This window comes from Carcharhinus amblyrhynchos, chromosome 9, assembly GCF_965287045.1.
Source record: "Carcharhinus amblyrhynchos chromosome 9, sCarAmb.v2.hapA, whole genome shotgun sequence".
In the NCBI taxonomy this organism is placed as follows: domain Eukaryota; kingdom Metazoa; phylum Chordata; class Chondrichthyes; order Carcharhiniformes; family Carcharhinidae; genus Carcharhinus; species Carcharhinus amblyrhynchos.
In genome coordinates, this window is record NC_137332.1 from 64,383,619 (window position 1) to 64,406,135 (window position 22,517).

General features: G+C 39.1%; 1 protein-coding gene across 3 annotated transcripts in view; it reads left to right on the plus strand.

Moving 5' to 3' along the window:
• dennd1b (DENN/MADD domain containing 1B) overlaps positions 1-22,517 on the plus strand; it is a 277,010-nt gene that overhangs the window by 106,536 nt on the left and 147,957 nt on the right. For all 3 annotated transcript variants that reach the window (XM_080195844.1, XM_080195845.1, XM_080195846.1), the window contains exons 4-5: positions 492-541; positions 2,418-2,537. In XM_080195844.1, the coding sequence (XP_080051970.1) occupies positions 492-541; positions 2,418-2,537 (170 nt within the window). The remainder of the gene's footprint in view (positions 1-491; positions 542-2,417; positions 2,538-22,517) is intronic.

Here is a 22,517-nt window from a genome sequence, read left to right on the forward strand (position 1 = left end):
AGTGTAAGTGAGGATAGTGCATGTATTTTAAATTTTGGCATTCTCTTATTGCCACCATTTAATATTTTTCCCAATTTGCATTGTCAACACATGTTGCGTCTGAAGCCCTTGTGTTGACTAAAAACTGGTGGCTAGTCTGTGATGCATGTATCAGCAGACGTGGCTTACCCATATGGTGCAGTGCTGCTTGTAAAATCCATATGGTCCTGTTGAAGGGGATCCCAGTGGGGATGAGAGGGGGTGTTAATGCCCTTTAGGCCAAGCTATTCCCTCCTGGTGCTCCTTTACCATTGTCAGTACAGTCTGTTGAAGCATAAATTTGATTTGTGTTAATAATCAATGAAGTTCATTGTGGTTGATTATTTCAATACAGGAACAACTATTTATGTATGGTTTTAATTGAGAAGGTTATTCTCAGACTTTATGTGGTAGATACAGTAGTGATTCAGATCCAAGTCTTAGGAGCCTAACGATTTTATTATTCTTTACAGGAAGTGCTGCAGACTGTGCCGAAGTTTTGCTTTCCTTTTGATGTTGAAAGGTACAGTATTGCGTGATAAAGCAATCATTTTTTTATTTGACCCTCTGCTTTGAAATAGAGTCCAATCTTAAGTGAAAACTCCTCGGCATGGAGAAGAAGTAAATATTTGAGGTCTTTGGGAAAGCAGCACATGTGAATATATGTGCCAATTGATAGCTGGAGAACTGGACATGCACTTAAATTTTCAAAGGATGCATTGATGAATCTTTCATTTTTAGAGACTTTATTTGCAGTTAAAGATATGTTGGTGCCTTTTTAGTAGCAGTAGCCGCTCTTGAAAACCTAAGCCCCAGCATTGACCTTGTAACTGACGACATCCTCTTGAGTCTTTGCACGAGTCTTCCAGTTTATTGTGAATATGTTTGTAAGCTTTTAAGAATGAGCTTTTGCTCTTTGTTGCTGAGGATGCTTGGTTGAAGGTTTATATGCTTGGAAAATGAGACTCCATTGCTGCCATCCAGTGGCGTGCTTACTGATTAGAATTGGCTTTTGGAAGGAGTAATTACACCAGTATTGCCAAGTATGAACAGCCTTTGACTAAACTGTGGTGATTTCCTTTATCAGCTTGTAAAGGAGCTTCAGGGTTTTTTTTGTTGCACTATGCATTTCACGTACTTTAGCTGTTCATCTTCTGATTTTGCTCTTATTTTCTCCTCTCTTGCACACTGTCCTGAAGCATTTGTTTGAATATATGCTTCTATGAACAGTAGCACTTTTCCTTTTTAAAAATGGAAATATTATACTTCCTTGAAATTATTATTTTGCAGCCAAATGATTATTGCAAGGTCAGTGTGTATTGATCGCACAGACTTAATTTTGTGTGTTCTTTTTGTGGTTTTGAAAATGTAGAAGTTGAGGCAATGAATGAAAGCCAGATATTTATCAAGAAAGTGAGTGAGTGACTTGTTCACTTGTGGAGAAACAAGTATGGAAAAGCATAATAGTAACATGCATAAACTGTATTGTGTTTGGAGAAATTTCACTTTGAATCCCTACTGTGCAGAAGGATGCCATTCAGCCCATTGAGTCAGTGCTGACATTCCGAAAGTGCATCTTTACCCAGTAGCACCCCCCGCCCCCTCAATAACCCCGTGTATTTGCAAATCTACCTAACTGACATATCCTTGGACACTAAGGGGCAATTTAGCATGGCCAATCCACCTAATCTGCACTTATTCATTCTGTTGTATTTATAACCAAGTGTCACATTTGTGTTAATATTAAAGATTGATGTTCCTATTTAAAATTCGGAGCATAGTTTAAAATTGGTAAACATGCTCAATACTAATGTTGATTATTGTAAGAAAATCATGGATATGACGAATTGTGAAGTGAAAGCTCAGATCCTTTCCTGCCTTTTTTTCTATCACTGATATTTCAAGATGTGCACAGGATACCAGTATTTTGGATGTACCAATTTGTAGGTTCAGAGTGTAATCTTTACTTTCAGCTTTCACTGAGGCAAAAAACAACACCTCAGTAAAAATGACTTTAACAAGTGAAACTCTCCATTTAATAACTGCATTTCTCCTCCTCCTCCTCCCTTCTCTTTTGGCTTTATCTTATTAAAATGCTCGCTTACCTTTATCTGCTAATCCTCAGTACTGATGAAGGGTGCACAAATGAAAAGTCAACAACTTGCCTCTTCTTTAAACTGTTTGCTGACCTGATGATATCTTGTGATTCCTGTTTGTGTTTTGAAGGTTCCAACATTTGCTGTCGTAATTGAACTCTTTTTAATAACATTTCAGCTTAGCCTTCCTCAGCCATCAAGGTTTGAAGTTTTGTGCTGTGGTTTTATTTCCTTTCAGACAGTTGACAGCTCTGACGGTGAAGATTTTACTTGCCAATTAATGCTGCACATGGTTATTTTCAGGGTTTCACAGAGTCAAGTGGGGCAGCACTTCACTTTTGTGCTCACAGACATTGAAAGCAAACAGAGGTTCGGTTTCTGTCGCTTGACCTCAGGATGTAAAGTCTGCATCTGTATCCTCAGGTATGTGGAATTAAATTGATTGCATGTAGCATAGTAAAGATATTCATAAAGTATTGGAATACATTATTGTCTCAAGTATTGCAGGAGATGGCAAGGCTCATTCATTGATAGATTTTGGCTAACCAAAGGTATTAAGCGATATACAGCAGAGGCATAGGGCATGCAGAGTTAGGTTGCAAATCAGTCATGATCTCATCAAACAGACTTTGAGGGGAATGAATGTTCTCTTCCTAAATTCCTCATCCTGAATTCACTACGTTTGATTCAATGTTTCTTTTGATTAATTGCTATTTTGAATTATGATAGATATTTCTGCTGGATTTTGTCCCTGAAGTCTTGAATTCATGCTCCTGGTTGTTTTTTCTTCATATCTTCACGGCCCTTGATATCAGACTGTTTGTATACTTTCCAGACTTGGATGAGTCCTGGTTTCCTCTGAATGAACTTTGGTAAGGTTGGAGCCATCCTCTTCAGCTTATACCAAATCTGTATTCCCATGCCACTGTTCAATCCTGCTCCCTGACAATTGTCTCAGGCTAACCACTCTGTCTGCATTCTATTTGAACATGAGTTGAGTTTCAATGCCATATTTTTCCACTTCAAGCATCACCCACTTATACCCGGTAATAGAGCCGACCTCTGCTCCTACCTGACAGTCCATCTGCTGCCAAAACCTTCACCTATGCATTTGTCATCTCACGGTTTGACTCTGCCGGTAGATCTCTCATCTTTCACCCTTTCACCCACAAAAGACTCAGCTCACACATGGTTTCTTTCTTTGCTGACCTACCGTGGCGGAAAGACTTCTGTTGCCCTCATCTCCAAGTGTCATGCAAACTGAGGTATGTCTTATACATGCCGCTCTTTGTCAATTGGGTTTTAGACTGATGTAATTTCCTGCTCAAGATTGGAAGGATGTTCAGCTGTTTTATCATTCACGAGGTGCAAATGGTGTTTGGGGCACCAGCCAGCCGGATAACTGACCTATCATTAACTGACCATTGTGATTCCAGTTTCTCATCCCTAAATATATGAAATTTAAAAATTCTCATTCCTTTCATGTTTTCATGTCTAAGCATCTTGATATCCTCTTCCAAACTCCCAGTGCCTCAAGTGCCTCCCACAAAGTTGTTAATATTCAATACTTTGATCATTTCTCTTCGTCCCACCATTGGAGCGGAATTCTCCTATCCTGCCCATGGCAGGTTTGGCGGTGGGTGGGAGTGGAGAATCTAGCAGGAGACACAAATTTGGAAACTTGCCAATGTAAAATCATGTTCTGATTCTTCCAATGGCCGATTAGTGAAGGGAGATTTCGTAGAGTGCATGAAGGATTGTTTCTGAGAGCAATGTGTTATGAAGCCAACCAGGGAGCAGGTTATTTTAGACTTAGTAGTATGTAACTAAGAAGGTTTGATCGATAGTCTTGTCAATAAGAATCCTCTTGGAAAGAATGATTACAGCATGCTAGAATTTCAGATTCAGATTGAGCGAGAGAAGACTAAGTGCCATATTAGAGTTTTAGCGTCGGGCAGAGATAATTATATAGGCCTGAGCAAAGAGTTGGCCCAAGTAGACTAGGCACAACTAACTAAGGTAGGACAGTTGAGAAACAGTGGCTGATGTTTTGGGAGCTATTGAATACCTCTCAATTGAAGTATCTTCCAGAGAGTTAGAGGAATTGTAAAAGGAAGAAAATTGCTCCGTGGCTAAATAAGGAAGTCAGAAAGGACATAAAAGCAAAAACTAGGGCATACCATATTGCAATAGCTAGCTGGGGGATTGGGAGAACTTTAAGGTTCAGCAAGAGGCCACTCAAAATAAAATCAAAAGAGCTAAGATGCACTACTAAAGAAAGCTAGCAGAAAACTTAAACTGACACCAAAAGCTTCTACAAGCATTTAAAGAGAAAAGCTTCTATAAGTATTTAAAGAGCATTAAATGTTGGCTGTTTAGAAGACGGTACTGGTGAGGTAATAATGGGGAATATAAAGATAAATGGTGGAGGCACTGAACCAATATTTTGCCTCTGTCTTTACAGTACGGAATAATGAACATTTCCCAAAAACTGCAGTTAATGCAGAGGAAGTTGGTTCAATAGCCATCAATGGGGATAAGGCATTGAATAAACTAATGGGATTAGAGGCAAATAAGTCTCCGGAACTTGGCCTGCACCCTAAGGTATTAGAGGTAGCAGCAGAGATAGTGGATGCATTGGTTGTGATATTTCAAAGTTCTTTGGAAAGGTCCCTATGAATTGGAAGCATGCTAATATGACACCTCTATTCAAAAGGGAGAGAGGCAAAAAGTAGGAATCAAGGCTGGTTAGCTTGACCTCTGTGTTAGGGAAATTGCTGGAATCGTTCATTGAGGAGATGATGGAATATTTGGGAAGACAAATCTCAATCCACCATTGTCAGCATGATTATATGAAGGATAAGTCATTCCTGACAAAGTTGCTTGAGTCCTTTGCGGACGTAACCAACAAGGTGAATAATGTTACATAAGGTGGATATAGTATATCTAACCTTCCAGAAGGCGTTTGACAAGGTGCTGCATTAAAGACTGATCCAGAAGGTGAGTTCGCAGGGGATTGGAATAGAGTACTAGATTGGACTGAGGATTGGCTGACTGACAGAAAGCAGAGGATTGGGATAAATGGATTCTTCTTTGGCTGGCAGGGTGTCGCAGGGGTCAGTCCTCGGACCTTAACTGTTTACAATCTACGTGAATGATCTGCAAGCAGGGAAAGAGTGTAACATCGCAAAACTTATGAATGATATTAAAACAGGTGGGAAAGCAGGCAGTGAAGAGGTGATAAAGATTTCACAGACAGTTATTGATAGGCTCAGAGAATAGGCCAAAATTTGGCTGATGGAGTTTATTGGGAGTAATTGACCGGTTATCCATTTTGGCCAAAAAATAGGCAAGTAATTATCTAAGTGGGAAGCAGATTCAAAATGCACCTGGACAAAGGGATTGGATGTCTTTGACCAAGAATCACAAAGTCAGTATGCAGGTGTAGCATGTAGTTAAAAAAAGGCATTTATTGCAAAAGGGCTGAAGTAAATTTTTTAAAAACTTTTTTAAAGTATAAAAGTAGAGAAGTGTTGTTACAATTGTATGGGGTGTTGGTGAGACCACATCTGGAGCACTGTGTCCAATTTTGATCTCCTTATTTGAGGAAGGATGTGGTGGCATTGGAGGCAATTTAAAGGAGGTTCACCAGATTGATTCCAGGGATGAAAGGGTTGAAGTATGAGGAGTGACTAAATAGCTTGAGCTTATACTCGAGTTTAGAAGAATGATAGGGGATCTGATTGAGATATGTAAAATACTAAAAGGGATTGATAAAATAAACAGAGACCAAATGTTTCCATTTGTAGTGCAATCTTGAACCAGAGGTCACAGGTACAGGTTGAGGGGTGGTAGATTTAAACTAAGATGAGGAAGACTTGCAGAGGTTGGTGAATTTGTGGAACTCGCTGTCCCATAGCATGGTGGAGTCTGAATCATTAAATGGACTCAGGAAGGAGATAGGTATATTTCTGATTAAAAGAAACGGATTAAAGGAATGTGGGGAACAGGTACCAGGAAGAGATCAGCCATGATCTGATTGAATGGCAGAGCAGGCTCAAAGGGCTGAATTGCCTCCTTCAGCTCCTAATTCCTATGTTCTCCCTTTGACTCAGCATTCATATTTTTGGTTACGCCTCTTTGAAGCAGCTTGGGATTTTTTTTCTAAGTTTGAGGCATAGATGCAACTTGTTAGTCAAAAAATTGTAATTATTGATGAGAGAAAATCTGAAATGAAAACAAATTGCTGTCTCCCAACATCTGAAAGAGAAAAGATGAGTTAATGTATTGGCTGTTGAGTCTTCAACTTGCTTTAAACAGCACTCAGAACGCTTGCCTATTTCCTCATTGGACTGACCAACTTTGTTTTTCCAGCATTCTTATTTGGAAGTGTGTAACTTGCCATATTACAGTTTTTTTATAAATTCAAACAAAAGTAGGAGTTAATTTTACAAGCACAAATGGCAAACTAAATGTTTGCTCTTTTTTAGGGTAGTTGTGTCTTCTGTTAGGATAACAGATCAGAAACCTCAAGATATACTCTGAAGTCAGACTAGACTCCAACAATTTGCTATATGAAGATATGATGTTTCTCACCAGGTGTAGTTATACTGACACACTGACAAGCTTTTTATCAAAACAAATTTTATTTGACAACACAGTTTAATTATAACTGATGAATTAGCGTAACTGCGAGCAATTGAACAGTACAGGACCAAGACAAGGACAATTCTTTGTTGCTAACCTCTCATTGAGCTCCAATTGAAACAATGTTCCTCTTATAGACTTAAACCCCCTCTTTAAAACTAATCAGCAAAACACATTCCTTCTACTGAGTTTGCCAGTTTTGGAGCTTCCAGAAAACTAGAGCAAAAGACAGAGATTTTTTGCTTCTTTCAGAACCAGACAGCTTGTTTTAAAAATGAAAGCGAAACTGTGTTTTTCCTGCTCCTCCCTTTAAGCACATGATTCTGCTCCTATCAATCAACATAATCAAAACTTTACTCCAAAACCCCCAGGGGACACCTAAATAAACACAAATGCATTGCTTAGCTTAAAACAACATGCCAGGTCTAAAATGAGGACTTATTTTGTGCTCCCGTCTATCAATTTAAAAGATTTTTTGGACAAATCGGCACCTTGCAAAACAGATCGAATTCTAAGCATATCCCCTTACATGAAACATGATATACATTTCTTAAAGGCACAGTATCATCATGCTGCACTGTTAATTCCATTGTTGTTGGCTTGGGTTGTAGTTGTCATTTTTGCGAACATAACAAGGAGTCTTTCTGACAATAGATTTTCACATGCTTTAGCGACAGCAAATCAGAAGCGGTGGCATAAATACGTCTGTTACCTGGCTGGTTGAAGCCAATTTGATCCACTTAAAGGGCTAGTGGAGTGGTACAACTCCTAACAGGGCTTTCCAAGTCCTTGAAAATGTTCTGAACAATTTTACTTGCTAAGAACTTGTTTTAATTGTGAGCGAAATTCCCTTGAGATGAAATGCTGAAAGTCTGTACAGAGTGTGTAGGACTTCACAGGGTACTGTTTTAAACCCTGCTACTGGTTATTTGGATATCGAAATTAAAGGGGCAAAATTTTTTTAGTCAAAAATCGAAGTGTCATAATCACTGCTCTCCTTGGCTACTTTGTATGGGCTGTATCTTTTTGGGAAATGTGTTGGTTTTGATCTTGATGTAGATCCAAGGTTTTGATTTGCATTTTAGTCTTATGCATAGTACTGCAGAACTTGTTACTGTTTCAGGAATAGCTATCTGTATGTTGTATCTTAAAATTAGGTTTCAGCATATATTTTGTTGACAGAGTTTTAAAAAAAAAACATGTTGTCCAGTTTTCTGGTAGTCAGTTGATAGTTTCTGGCATTTTATTAGAGATGTGTTTGAGTAAACTAGCCGTTCGGTCAGAAAGCACATTTATCTTCAAGAAAACTTGATTCATAATTGTAATGTCAAAACTGAAGATTCTGTATACTCTGAAAAATGTTTAATTTGGAATCTAGTCATTGAAGATTTCAGTTCTGTTTTCTTCGTTATCTCTAGGGTCAGTGTGTTAAAATTTGTTTTAATTATCAGTATGGTATTTTATTTCAGTAAATGTTGCTGACTCGCCATTCTGTGACATTATCTAGAATAGTTAATACAATATGAAGGATGTATTTTGTTTGAGATTAAGATGTAGGTGGGCTTTTCCAGCACCCCCATGGCATATATTTCCAGGGCAGAGGTGGTTTGCCATTGGCAACTGGTGGGATCTTCTGGTCCCATCTACGTTTGCTATGTTTGCGTGGCTTGCCCATCCCACTGCCAGGGAACCTGTCGTGGGGGATTGCCTTTGGTGGGACTAGAAGACCCCGTCAGCGGAAAGGAATGGAAATCCCACCCACAACTGAGCAACTAACATTTCATTTTATGTTGGAAGAAGTGCATGAATCCCAAGGATCTTTTAAGATCAGCTTCTGTCAACTTCCGCCAATATATTGTTGAATCATTTTAAATGTATTAAAATAGCTTGTCTGTTTGTGTGACTTTTTATTATGTCAGCTATTCAGGCCGACAAATGGTTTCTGTGAACTGGGTAAATGACTATGCCTTGACGGTCTCTTCCTTGTTTTCTTGAAGTATAAAAGCTGATATTCTTACAGTTTTTCTTTGGATTTGAGGTTTAAGAACTGACAGATTCATTTTTATAAATCAGCAACAAGATCTGACTTTACAGATCTGTATTGATCCTTCCTACACCCACGTCCTTAACTGTGAAATAACCAGTCACAATTGAAAATGCTTTCACCAAAAGAGAAAATGCTGGAAAAGCTCGACCTGTCTGGCAGCTTCTGTCAGGAGAGAAAAGAGCTGACGCTTTGAGTCCAGATGACCCTTTGTCAAAGCTGAGCTTTGTCATCCACAGTAATTTGCTTTGGTATTGTTTGGAATCTATTTCTCAGGGAAATTGGCATAATCCATGTGGTCCTAGATTTTTAATCTTGCATTATTATAATTTTTTTGTGGAAATCCACTTGAAGAAACAAGCATGGCTGCCATTTTTCAATTGGATGTAGTTCCCTTTCCTATTTTACAACAGTGCCTGCACTTCTAAAATACTTCCTTGGCTGTAAAGTGCTTCGAGACCTCTATTAATTGTGAAAATCATGATGGAAATATTTTTTGCCACATAGAAATCTGAAATGAAATGACGCTCCTCAACTAGGCAAAGGTTCTCAGTTGTGGTAGAAATTGTGTATTTTGGGCTTGTGCAATTTTTTTTAACCTCTTAAATCATTAAGCATGCTTTCTCAAACCACCAAGATTATGTTCTTGTGGCAAGAAATGCTTTTGGTTCTCTTTTAATGAGGATAATCAAAAATGATTTAAAAACTACAGCAATGATAGGACTTCAGGGATTTTAGGTTTAGAAATTTTTACTTTGTAAATTACAAACCTCATTTTGATTACATCAGATTTTAGCAGTTGGTGCAATAAATTTTGTTTGTTCCAGGGCTTTTTCTTCTCCAATACATAAACATTTTAAGCATTGTGCCATTAGAACGGCCTTCAGATATCATAAATTTTGTTCCAAGTAAGCAGTCCCTATGTGTCTGAATTATTATTCAAGTCTGCTTTCTCTGAAAGAGTTGCAGTTCAGCACTTGTGTGCTATACCAAGAGCGATGCACAGATTTACACCCAATCACTGACATGTTAAGTTAGATATTTGAGCTGTATTGTCACAAGTAAGCATTTCCCCAGAGGGTTGGCGGGCAAATGAGGAAAACCGCATTTAAGCACTTGTGTTTGGATGGAAACAGTGAGAGGAGCAGGCTGTATGAATTTTGCTTTTCCACCTTTTCTGAGTATGGTGTCTGGAAGTGGGGGAGCAAAAAGGACTGAGAGAGGAATAGTTTTTGTTTTAATAATATCTTTGGAAATGATCAAGGAACGGAATACATGGATGAAACTTTGGCAGTAAATATTGGTTTTGGCCACGACCCCACATGGCAAGAATTCATTTAAGACATAGTTTAATGTAGTGTTTATATTCTAGTGCAATACTTTTGGTACTTTAGGCAATGAAATGAATGATTTGTGGGAAACAAATCCAGTTAAAATCATTACATGCATGTGTATGGGGAGAAATCCAAGCTAGTTTACAGTATTTACTCACGCTTTATTCTATTTAGTGATACTATACAGTCCTATTATATTTATGGAAGGTGCATTTTGTATCTGATTCTGATAAATTTTCATTTTAACTGCCTGTGTCTCTTCTGTGAAAACAGCTTAGGCATTGTAATCTGTGAGGACAAGGCTGCAGCCAGCAGTGACACAAAACCATCATTAAAATATTTGGTCTGCTTTTGATTTTCAAGTATTACGATTGTTAAATTGTCACCTTCACTTACAAAAGGAAGTGCTCTAACAAGCAAACCTAGTATTTTTTTTGCAGAAGAAGGTAAGCCTTTGTAGTGCTATAGCTCCAATCGAAGTGAAGTCATCAGTTGCCAAAGGCAAATCCCCTTAAAAGCACAATGTTTCAATTTTACACATTTTCTGTCAATTTTCTATACAAGAAAGTAGCCCCCTAGACATTTCGAGTTAAAGATCGGCAAATCGGCTTCCTCTGTTTGACTTGATTACTAAGAGCTGGGTTTCTGCTGGAAGTTGGTGTCAGTGGTCAGTAAGTTATTTGACGGAAAACATTTCCTTTCCTTTATTTAACCTTTGACTTTTGAAAGTAAAAGTTAATCAAAGCTTAAGTAGAAGCAGGGCTAAGGTGGAAGTCCACAGCTGGCAAATAAAGTTGATGCAGGTCTGTAAATGTAACTTTGAAAGACTGCTTTTTGACTCTTTCCAGGTGGAAATCTTAATAAGTTTCACTGCATTTTTTGCTGTTGTTTTGAATGTGGGGACAAGAACAAGATCGATTTCAGTTTCCAGAAACATCATAATTGATTTGGAAATTATTATTAAAGTTACACGAACGACTGTGTTTTCAAGTCTCTAGGGTTTCTGTAAAATGAGACCTATTGTACCCTGAATCTAATAATAATTGCACATGTATGAAAACTGTCATTAACAGAATGTATTAAGGTTCAAGTTGCATCGGAATATAGGAAACGTAGTATGCCATTTAGCCATTCGAGCCTCTTTTCTCCATTCAATGAGATGATAGCTGACTTGTATCTGAAATCCATCTCCCTGATGTTGGGTCTAAGATTCTTAATACTCTTGACTAACAAAGACCTTTAAATAAAATTGATGGCGTGTCATTGTGCAATAGTAAAATGATGGTTATCTTTTCAGTTCAGTTTTAAAATTTATTCAAATATACTGATTTACAAATGCACTTCTCAGAGTTTGTTATACCTCTTGCAAATTAATTATTGATGTGGACATGTTGGGGTATGTATTTAATGTGGCTTTCCTGAGAGTTTTCCTGAGAGACTCCCTAGGTCAGGTGATGTGAATGCTTTGTTTTTCAAGGGAAAAAAGTGCCATTTTTGGTAATTGAATTTGAATTTTAGTTTGGATCCATTGTGTATTGGATTGGTTTGGTTGGTAGTTGTCTTGGGTTACTATTCTGTGGCATTGAGTCCCCTGCGTGAGTTTAAGTGTCATAATTTAGGCTGATGGCCAGTGCATTGCTGAGGAAACAGTGCACATTCAGATCTGGGCTACTTCAGTGAGATGAGGCAAGTCCTGTCTTTTCTGATACATAGAAGCTCTAACTGGAAGTCAGTAAGGGTGCAATGATGAGATCAATTGGACATATTGGGAACACACGTGATCAGAATGAATGTCTATCTTTTGAATCGCATTCTCCTTTACTTGGAAGGTACTCAAAAGTTAATTGTTATTTACCTTTAAATGACTGCTGCTTGGAAAAGATTATTTTTAGCATCATGTCATTGCTGTTGTAACTTTTTCATGTGACATATTATTCAAATTTTAGTTAGATATTTTGCAAATTGCATAGGCAACGCAATGTTCAATTTTTTTGTAGAAATGATAGGCAAATTCTGTTCATGTACTTTGATCTTTCAGTACTTAGAATGAGTTATTAGTTGAACCAGAAAGCAGCGAATAGTTCAAGTGAGCATCACTGAAAAAAGACATGTGGAAGCTTTTCATCTTGCACTCATCACGACATGTGCAAGAACACCAAATGTAAGTGAACAACAATCTATACTTAATGAGAAGAGTGCAGATTGGTTGGTGAGTGGACTCTGGTAGAAGCATTGTCATGGAAAATGCACCAGTTAATCTAATGATGAAGAGTTAACTGCCAAGCTTCGTTTCAAGTCAAAACAGGCAGGTTGACTCTGGTAAGACGTTGCCCTGGGGAATGAACCAGAGCATGGTTGCTGCCTATGTTGTTCATTTGTGCCTATATTGTACCAGTTCTAATTTATCATACATGTCTGTTATCAGATTCAGAGCACAATAGGTCTCACTGTTAACTGTTGCACTCTCTATGACGATGCCTGTGCCGGACTCCATTTGCCAAATAATCAATGGCCGTTATCGTGAAATATAGATTGTTGTTCCCTTTACATCTGATCTTTGTCCACAATGAAATGTTTCTGCATTTTTTTTTCTGCAATACATTGAATTTCTTGATAGTTCACAATGACAATTATGAATGACAGTTGAAAATTTTCTTTTGAAAAAGATAATCTTCACAGAATCACAGTGCAGAACAGGCCCTTCAGCCCATCAGGTCTGAACTGACATCCTCCACCATCTGTACTGACACCTGCGAATCAAATGTACACGAAATAAACCTCAGTAGCTCATCGAATTAACTTTGATCAAGAATTGAAACAATTGCACATTTTATTAACAATATCAAATCGCTAAATGCTTGTTTTTAAAGTTGATCATCTTTTTAAACCCTTGGAAATGTGACCAGCTTTTATTCACAAATGTAAACAGTGAGATTTGACAGAGGAATTCAAAATCGCGAGGGAGTCTGGACAGAGTGTACAGGAAAATGTAGAATGAGAACCAGAGGCTGCAGATTTGAGGTATTTAACAGAAGAAGCATATGGAAGTAAGAGAGAAATTGGTCCTACTGAGAGCTGATACAGACGCAACAGGCCGAAAGGCCTCCTTCTGTGTTGTACAAATCTGTGATTCTGTTGGCAAGCAATTAGCTCACACTCGGGCCATTCCAGCCAAATCCAATCCTGCCCATGCGTACATACTTTCCAGCAAAGCTGACAGACCATGAACCTCAGATCTCCTGATCTATGAACCTCCGTTGTGTGCTGCTTTTATTAACTGTGCAATTAGACGAGTCCTTATATTTCTACTTCCAGTTTGAAACTGGGAATCCAAGTTCAAGGGTCAAGACCCAAGTGCAGGAAGCTAAAGTTGAAATGGCTATGATAGAAGACAAGTTAAATGACAAGTAATGATTAAGGTTTAAAAATTCTGTTGTAAGAAGGAAGTACTGAATTATGTTGTCTGTATCCTGTGCGGCAGGATGTAGTACGTCATAATACACAAAGCTCAACATAATTTTTCCTCTGCTTGTATTCACAAAATATATTCCCTGTTCAAAGATCAGATTACTGCTTCGCATATTCAAATGGACTACAAAATCTTTTAATGTAAATATTAAAGACAAATAATTTCACACATCATTGAGTTCAGCAAGTTTATCCGGTTTATCTGTTTTTGCATTATTCTCGCAGACAATATTTAATCACTGAGATATTAGTTTGGTTTTTTTTTCAAAACAAATCCACCCTGTATGGATTGGTGGAATTGGCAGTGTAGCATCAACGTTTTGTAGAAGTCTCTCTTTACAAGCCAAATGCAATTTTCTTGGTTACCTTTTAATGGGGGAGTCAAGGAACTGTGAAATTCCATTGATTTATTGGAGGATGGCAGTTTATAATTCTAAAAGCATATCTTGTTTAAGAATGTTTCTGTGTTCAGTGCAATTTTGAAAACCTGGAGTTGTGGTTTACTGTGCGTGCTAACTAGCATTTGCCAATAGACAAAAATGCAAAGGGCAAAATGAACATTGCAAGCTAACATCCGGATGCCATGGGCTTCAATGCATTTGCAATAAATGGATTTGTTTAATCCATTATATGCATCACGTTAAACTTCTGATGAATATTTCCATTCTTAAGGCCCCTTGTTATAGGCATTAGCTTCTCATGACCTTTCCTGTGTTGCATTTATAACAGTGGTTGGAATCAAAGATGGACTGGCAAATGTCTAACGGAACAATAAGCTGCCTTTAGAGCTGGCATAGATTGGGTATACTCGAGACAATCCAGGAGGGGTTTGGGACAGACAAATCTGGCACACCCTGAACGATGCAAGAGAGTAAGGCGAAGCAGCGAAAGACTGCATACAACAGATGTGTCAGATAATACAGTTGGAAATCAGGCTCAATAAGTGATGTCAAAGGGAACTAATAAAGAACAGAGAGGATGAGAAGAGTCTGCAACAAATATAAAAGTGAATTTAAAAGCCTGCCCCAGGCATATAAATACTAAAAGGTTGATAAAAATAAGTGTGGTGAATTGGGGACCCAAAAGAGATTTGCACATAGACAAAAGGGGCTGTGGCTGAGGTAATAAATGAACACTTTGCATCTTTTACTGTGGCATAAGGGTTAGCACTGCTGCCTCACAGCGCCAGGGACCTGAGTTCTCTTTAGGTCGCAGGTGACTGTGGAGTTGCACAGTCTCGCCATGTCTGTGAGGGTTTCCTCCAGGTGCTCCGGTTTCCTCTTCCAGTCCAAAGATGTGCAGATGAGGTTGATTAGCCATGTTAAATTGCCCCTTAGTGTCGGGAGGATTAGCAGGGATAGGGCATGAGTGGGATTGTTGTCAGTGCAGGCTCGATGGGCCAATTTACTGCCCTATAGGGATTCTATGTGTGAAGCAGATGCTGACCAAGTCATACTGTAAGAGGTCACTCTGTTAATACCATGTTCATGTTGCAACAGTCCTCTGTTACTTGGGCTCTAACTTTTATGTCAAGCCTGTTATGTGGCACTTCATCAAATAGCTTTTAAAAGTTCACATACACCACATCAATCACAGTGCTCTTCTCAACCCTCTAAGACATTCAGTGGGCTAAAATTAATAAAGAGGATATATTTGATAAGCCTGTACTTCAAATGATTGGATCCCCAGGACAGGATGGAATGCATTAAATGATACATAGGGAAGTAAGGGAGGAAATTGCAGAAGTATTGATCATTATCTCCCAATCTACCTTCGATATGGATATGGTACCAGCGGACTGGAGAATTGCACGTGTTCAACCGTTGTTCATAAAGAGATACAAGGTTAAGCCCAGCACTTTTCGACTGGTCAGTTTAACCTCGATGGTGCAAATCTTTTAAAAAATTATAATTTCGAACAAAACTAACAGTAACTTTTGGCAAATGTGGACTAGGTGAGGAAAGGCAGCATGGATTTGTAAATGGCAAATGTTGTTTGGTTAAATTGCTCAAGTTTTTAAGAAATGTCTTAGAGGGTTGAGAAGAGCACTGTGATTGATGTGGTGTATGTGAACTTTTAAAAGCTATTTGATAAAGTGCCACATAACAGGCTTGACACCAAAGTTAGAGCCCAAGTAACAGAGGACTGTTGCAACATGAACATGGTATTAACGGAATGACCGGAAGCAGAATTCAACAGTTATTTTTGTGCTGGAAGAAGGGAACTAGTGGGGCTCCCCAAGAATTGCTGATATCATCCTAGCTTTCCTAGATATATTACTGACCGAGGACAAGGCATAGATAGATTGGAGAAACTAAGGTAGTGTTGCTTGGTGAAGAGAGAGCTGAAAGAAGATTTGGTAGAAGTATTCACAATCATCCAAGGTTTGGACGGAATATAGGGAGAAGCTGTTCCCATTGGTGGAAGGAATGAGAACCAGAGAAGAATGATACAAGGTGAATGGCAAAATAACCAGTGGTGACAGGAGGAAGATCCCTTTCACACTGAGTAGTAAGGAGTTGGAATGCACTGCCTGAGAGTATGCTGAAAACAGTTTCAACCTTGATTTTCAAAAGAGAACTGGATAATGAGCTGTTGAGAGTAAATTTATGGAGTGGGAGAAAAAAGGCGAAAAGTGAACCAGCATTTATATGACTGACTTAATGTGGCCTGTAACCATTCTGTGATCATGTAGAACGTGACAGAAATGCTCAAACTAACACTTAAGTAATTAAGATTATTTGGGCAGCACGGTAGCACAATGGTTAGCATTGCTGCCTCACAGCACCAGGGATTTGGGTTCAGTTCTGGCATCAGGTGACTGTGTGGAGATTGCATGTTCTCCCCGTCTGCTTGGGTTTCCTCCAGGCACTCCAGTTTCCTCCTACACACCAAAGATACACGGGTTAGATTGATTGGCCATACTAAATTGACTCTTAGTGTCAGGGGGATAAGGTGGGGTGACAGGGATAGAGCCTGGGTGAGATTGTTGTCCGTGCAGACTCGATGGGCCGAACAGTCTCCTTCGGGACTGAAGGGATTCTGTGATCCTAAGACACATTTGGCAAAATGTTGCTGTTTTGTAAATCAGGTTAATTGATGCTGCCAGCTGTTCATTTGATGAAATTGAGATGCTAATCGGTCCATTCGCAGTAGGCTGCTCAATTTGAAATTAGATATTTTCAACATTAATTCAGACTCCAAAGTAAGAGATTTGCTGCAAAGCATTGTTTCTATTCATCTGATTTAAGCTGACTGAATAATTTCAAACCAACTTGAAATAGAACAGTTGAGTAATGAAAGTACAGTAAAATACATCAGTCTGTTTGTAAAGAGGGATTGAAATTTATGGTTGGAGGCAACAATTTTTCTTCTTGGCATTTTGCTGTCCAGTTTGGGGTGAGCAAATTTAACCAACTTTGCATCGAAGTGGACAATTGTTGTAACAGGAATGCAATTCTCTTCAGTTGTACTGGATGTAATTTTCTCCAATCTGTGATCACTATAAATGGAGCATAAAGTGTAGAGCAAGAATTTAATGTTAAATTGTACTGTTTGCAACTGTTGTCACATCTGGCCCCAAAAATGAGCTTCAAACCACATATCTGCACTATTACTCAGACCACCTATTTCCACCTCTAATGTTGCCTGCGTCTGACTCTGCTTGGCTCATCGGCTGCTGTAACCTCGTCTATGCTTTTGTTATCTCTAAACCTAATTATTCTAGTGCACTCCTGCCCCACCTCCCACGCTCTGTGCTTCGTAAATTTGAGGTCATCTGGGGCTAAGGTAAAAGAGCAGAGGAATGGGACTAATTGGATAGTTCTTTCAAAGAGCCAATACAACCACAGTCAACCAAATTACTGTATTAGCCCATTTACTTGAGGGTGATGAGCAATATATTTTAAAATATTTTTTGGGATTATGTTGGTATTTTGAGTAGGTAAAAGAGAGCTGTGTGTATGTGTATCCAGGGTTAAATAAATGGGAGAAAGTTATGAGACACAAGTTGTCTGTGAGGTCTAAGAGATAAAAGCTTAAAGGTGTTAGGTTGATGCAGTTGTAGTAAGAGGTTGTGGTGTGTTTCAGTTACAAGTAAACAAGTTGGATCTAAAATTTGCATTGTGAGATAAGTCAGCAACTTTGTTTTTCAACTGTTGAAACTCAAAAGGGAGTTCAGAGATGGCAAGGAACATTGGCATCTTACCAAGGTTTCATGAGGAAATGGGAAATATATATTAAAATTTATCAACCCATATTAAATTTTATCAATCCAAATAAAGAGGCAAAATAGAAAGCATGGAAGAAATTAAGTCTGAAGAGACGTTTGAGGATAATGGAAAGGGGAAAAAGATGTTTAAGGAGGGAGGTTTAACTGAGTTGGTGTGGTTGTGGAAGAATGTAATGAGGACCAAGTCCTTTATGTGTGGGTTGCTATGAAAGTTTTATATTGGAGACAGCCACAGTGTTAAACCAGAAGAGTCCTTGTTTTCACGAGCAGTTTGTTTTCTGAGCCTCCTTTTGGAATTCCATATCAGAGTGGAAGTGTTTGAGAAGTTGAGGTGTACCTTTATTAGAGTCACAACAATTCCTTGACTTGGGTAATCTTGTACATTTTTGTGATTAAAAATCTGCAAAGAGATTTTGTCAAGAAGGTGTCCTACTTGTACTTTTGACCAAACAAGCTATTTGAGGGTAGTTCTGTAAGACAGTTTGTTTCAATTGTAACTTTAATCTTGTGTGTTTAAAATGTTTTTCTTCTTCTCAATAAATCTTTTAATTTTAAAAATTCTAAAGATGTTCCCTGGAGTTCTCTGCTTTTGGGATCAGTAGCTCTTTCTCCTCATTTTCGCAATAGAAAAATGTTTATGATGTGTGAGGCTTGATTTTTGGGGTCTAGCTTACTCAGCAATAACATTAAGTGCGCTGGAAGAAATAGCCAATTGCAACTCTTCAATGAGCAGAAGATTCAGGTTTTTAAGCCTAAATGTTATGTGTAGATAACAGCCGAATACTGTCAGAACAGAATGTTGGTTGAAGCAGCCTGTGCCAATATGTTTGTGCATGTAAGGAAAAAATGATTAGATGTGCAGGGGAGAGAGAATTGAATGAATGGGTTATGTGTAATTAGATGCTGTAATGCAATAGAAGTGATAATCTGGGTAAAATATTTGAGGATGTGATTACTCACATGGATTTAATGATGAAAACAGACATTTCGGTGCAGAAAACACAATCTTCATTTAATTAAGATTCCCTAGAGATTTCACCAACAATTCTCTGAAGATTTCCACCACCTCTAATAGTGTTAGCTTTGGCTTTCAGGCTGTCTGGTATATGTTGGGTTTAGTTAAAGCCAAAACAAATAGCTGTGAAATATGTAGAAACTATTTAAAAAATTAATTCACGGTTAGGCCAGCACTCATTGGTCTTCCCTGATTGCACTCGAAGATGGCGGTGAACTGCTGCAGGTGTAGCCACAGCCCTATTCGGGAGGGAGTTCCAGGATTTTGACCCAGTGAAGAGATGACAGTATAATCGCAAGTCAGGATGGCGAGTGACTTGGAGGGAAACCTCCATCTGACCATGTTTGCAGGTGTACCTGCTGCTCTGAATGCTAGATAATAGTGGTCATGGGTTTGCAAGGTGTTGCCGAAGGAGACTTGGTGACGCTGCTGCAGTGCATCTCAATACCTCAACTGCATTCGGAGACCCGGTGTTCCTTGAAATTAGAGTAAGACAACAAAAACTTAGAGAAAAATAATGGGGGCTAACGTAGTGGACCAGGAGACTCTAGTGAAGGCTGTTTTGTAGGCTTCTCGCTGGATGCCATGACCTTGCGTGTCTCCAGCAGCCGGATTTCCGGCTTCGTCAGCTCTGTGCCAGGAATAGGTGTGGAGCTACATAAATAATTTAAGTCATAATTTGAATTCAATTTGAATTTCGTCAGCAGGCCTGCACTGAAATCTCTGGGCCTGCCAGCATCACCCCTCCTCCAGTCACACTTGCACACTCACTCTGGCTCACTCTCACTCGCACACTCACTCTGGCTCACTTCACTCTCTCTCACTCGCACACTCACTCTGGTTTGTTCGAGCAGGGTTAGTATAGCCCCCAGTAATGGGGAGCTGGTGGCCTGACACTGCTGGAGTTAAGAGGGGGCATTCAAGCCCCACCCAGAGGGTCAGGTGCTGAGGGTGCCCTCAGGCATTGATACTTTGACAGTATCAGCCTGGGCCCCCTGGTATTGTCCAAGGAGCAAAATGCCAATGCACAGGGGCATCTTGGCACTGCCCGTCAGGCAACAAGCAGTGCTGAGAGGGCTGGACCTAATGGGAAGGCTGGAGGCGGCAGTGATTGGACTGTGGTGGTTGGGGGTGGGGGGGGGGGGGTGTCACACAGCTGGTTATGTGTGGGTCACAGGACTGACTAACAATCAAGAAGCCAGCAGACAGGCCACTGCATGTGCACCAATTTAGGCACTGACAGATCAGTGCACACGCAGAGGCCCACTCGGTGCTATGCTGCCAACCTCCAGTGGGAATAGATCCATCCCCTAATTTTTGGACTGGTTCATGCTAGTGCACTTAGCAGTGGATAGAGTGCAGGAGATTCGTTTTGAAAATCCTGCTGAGAAAACAGCGTGATTTACTCCAGTTTTTATGAAAATTCGACGTTTAGATTTTCTTTTGGGAGAATCGCCCCCAAGATCTAAAACCCAAAAACCTCGAATTCTGGAATTAACCATGTTGGCCTGGTATTTGAACGGTGACATATTGAAGTTAAATTGGTATTCTTGCTTAGTGTAATTTGAAGGCCTCTGGCAGTTTCCCTCCAGACTAATCTATAGCAAGAGAAGTAGTTTTGGACTTGTGCAAAAAAAAATTACTTTAAAATGGTGTTAATTCTTGGTGCACTGGAGAGAAGCGCAGCATTTTGAATTTTTTTAAATTATGAAGTTTGCTTGAATTGTCTCATTGTATTTCACTGGAGATTTCAGGAACTAGGGCCATTGATGGTTGCAAATACCTTGTATAAGTGTATGCATAAGTATAGATACGCATAAATACACGTGTCACACACTGAACTTTACAACCACGTTATGAAAACCACTCATTTAAATTAGGTTTGTTTTCTCCATAAAGAAATTTGACTTCAGGAATGTGTTACTATTTGAACCCTATCTGCTGTGAGAGCATCTGCACTTGCAGTGGAGTCAGAGGATAGTCAGCCTGCCTGCTTGCATGTCATCCTCCTCCAACCTCGGATAATATGTTGTTTCAATAGGGTTTGTCTGCATTGATAATTGACTGACACTAGAACTGCATATATTTAATCTTGGTCTAAATTTAATCCTCATTACCTCAATTGTAACTTTTTCACTGTGTTTGAAAAGTATAGGGGATTTGTTTTGTAGGGCAGTGAGTTTTTTCTGTAAAATAAAATAAATCTCTTACGTCCTTAACATTAAAGTTGCCAAAAGTCTCGGTTCAAGATGAAAATGCCCTCCCTAAAATGCTGACCATTTTAATTTACTTTAAAATGTTATGGTACGCAGACTTGACAGTTGCATCTAATTTGAAATATTTTACAACCATTAGGTCTTGTTTTTACAGTAGGAGAGAACACAGAATAAATACAGTGGTAGATAAATTTTGACAGCTTAACATGACATTGAAATGCAAGACCTTGTTAATACATCATCTTTAAAGGAGGGGGAAAATGAAAGATTATAAGCCTTGAAAAGTAAATCAAATGGGTTAATCCAGTGTCGAAAGAAGAATCTGAAGAAAGGAATAACCTTATTTTGAAACTCATGGTAACTGAATATAGTTTTGACTAATATTAATGGCTTCAGCGTATTAAGCAGATGAAAATACACCTTAGATACTAAAATAATTGCAGAGGGCAGCAAAGTGGCAAGAGATATGTTTATGTATGTATTAAATTAAAATTAGGAAATCATTACACCTCTAATTAAGAAATGTCCGTTACGGGAATTATAGGGTTTATTAGACTATTTACTAGATTAGATTCCGAGAGTGAAAAGTTGAGCAATTTGAGCCTATACTCATTGGCATTATTTCCCCTTTTGGTGTAAGCTAGAATCAGAGGCACTGTTCAAAGATGAGGAGTCTCCCACTTAAGGTGGAGATGAGGAGGAATGTCTTCCCTCACAGCATTGTTGTAGAAGGTTGTGGAGTTAAGTCACCCTATACAGAGTTGAGCATATAATCTAAAATGATACCGGCGTGTAGAGCACAGGGAATACTGCACTGTCTGAGGTGCCACCTTTTGGACATTGGCCCTCTCTAATGGAAGTGAAAGATCCCATAGTACCCTTCAAGAGATAACAGGATAGTTCTCCCGCTATCCGAGGCAACATATATCCCTCAACTAAAGTCCCTAAAATGATGAAGCGGTAGTTTATTTTGTTGCTGTTTGCAAGAGCTCATTTTGTGCATATTGGCTGCCATTTTCCTGCATTACCCCACTTAGGAATATATCAGTGACTGTGAAATGCTCGAGGGTGGTCTGAAGTTATGAAAGGTGTTATTAAAATTTAAGTCTTTTTTCTACCCTTCACAGAGACAAATGTTTCTTTACCAATCATGTGCTCTTTAAGTGTGCTTGAATAATGCTTCTGAATTATATAGGAATATTGAGCACTTTGCAACCGCATATTTCTGGTTTGATGCTTTGCATGAATATTTTATGTGGCCATTTCGGTGGCACAGTGGTTAGCACTGCTGCCTCACAGTGCCAGGGACCTGGGTTCAATTCTTGGCTTGGGTCATTGTCTGTGTGGAGTTTGCATGTTCTCCCTGTGCCTGCGTGGATTTCCTCCGGGTGCTCTGTTTCCTCTCGATTCGAAAAATGTGCTGGTTAGGCCATGTTAAATTCTCTCTT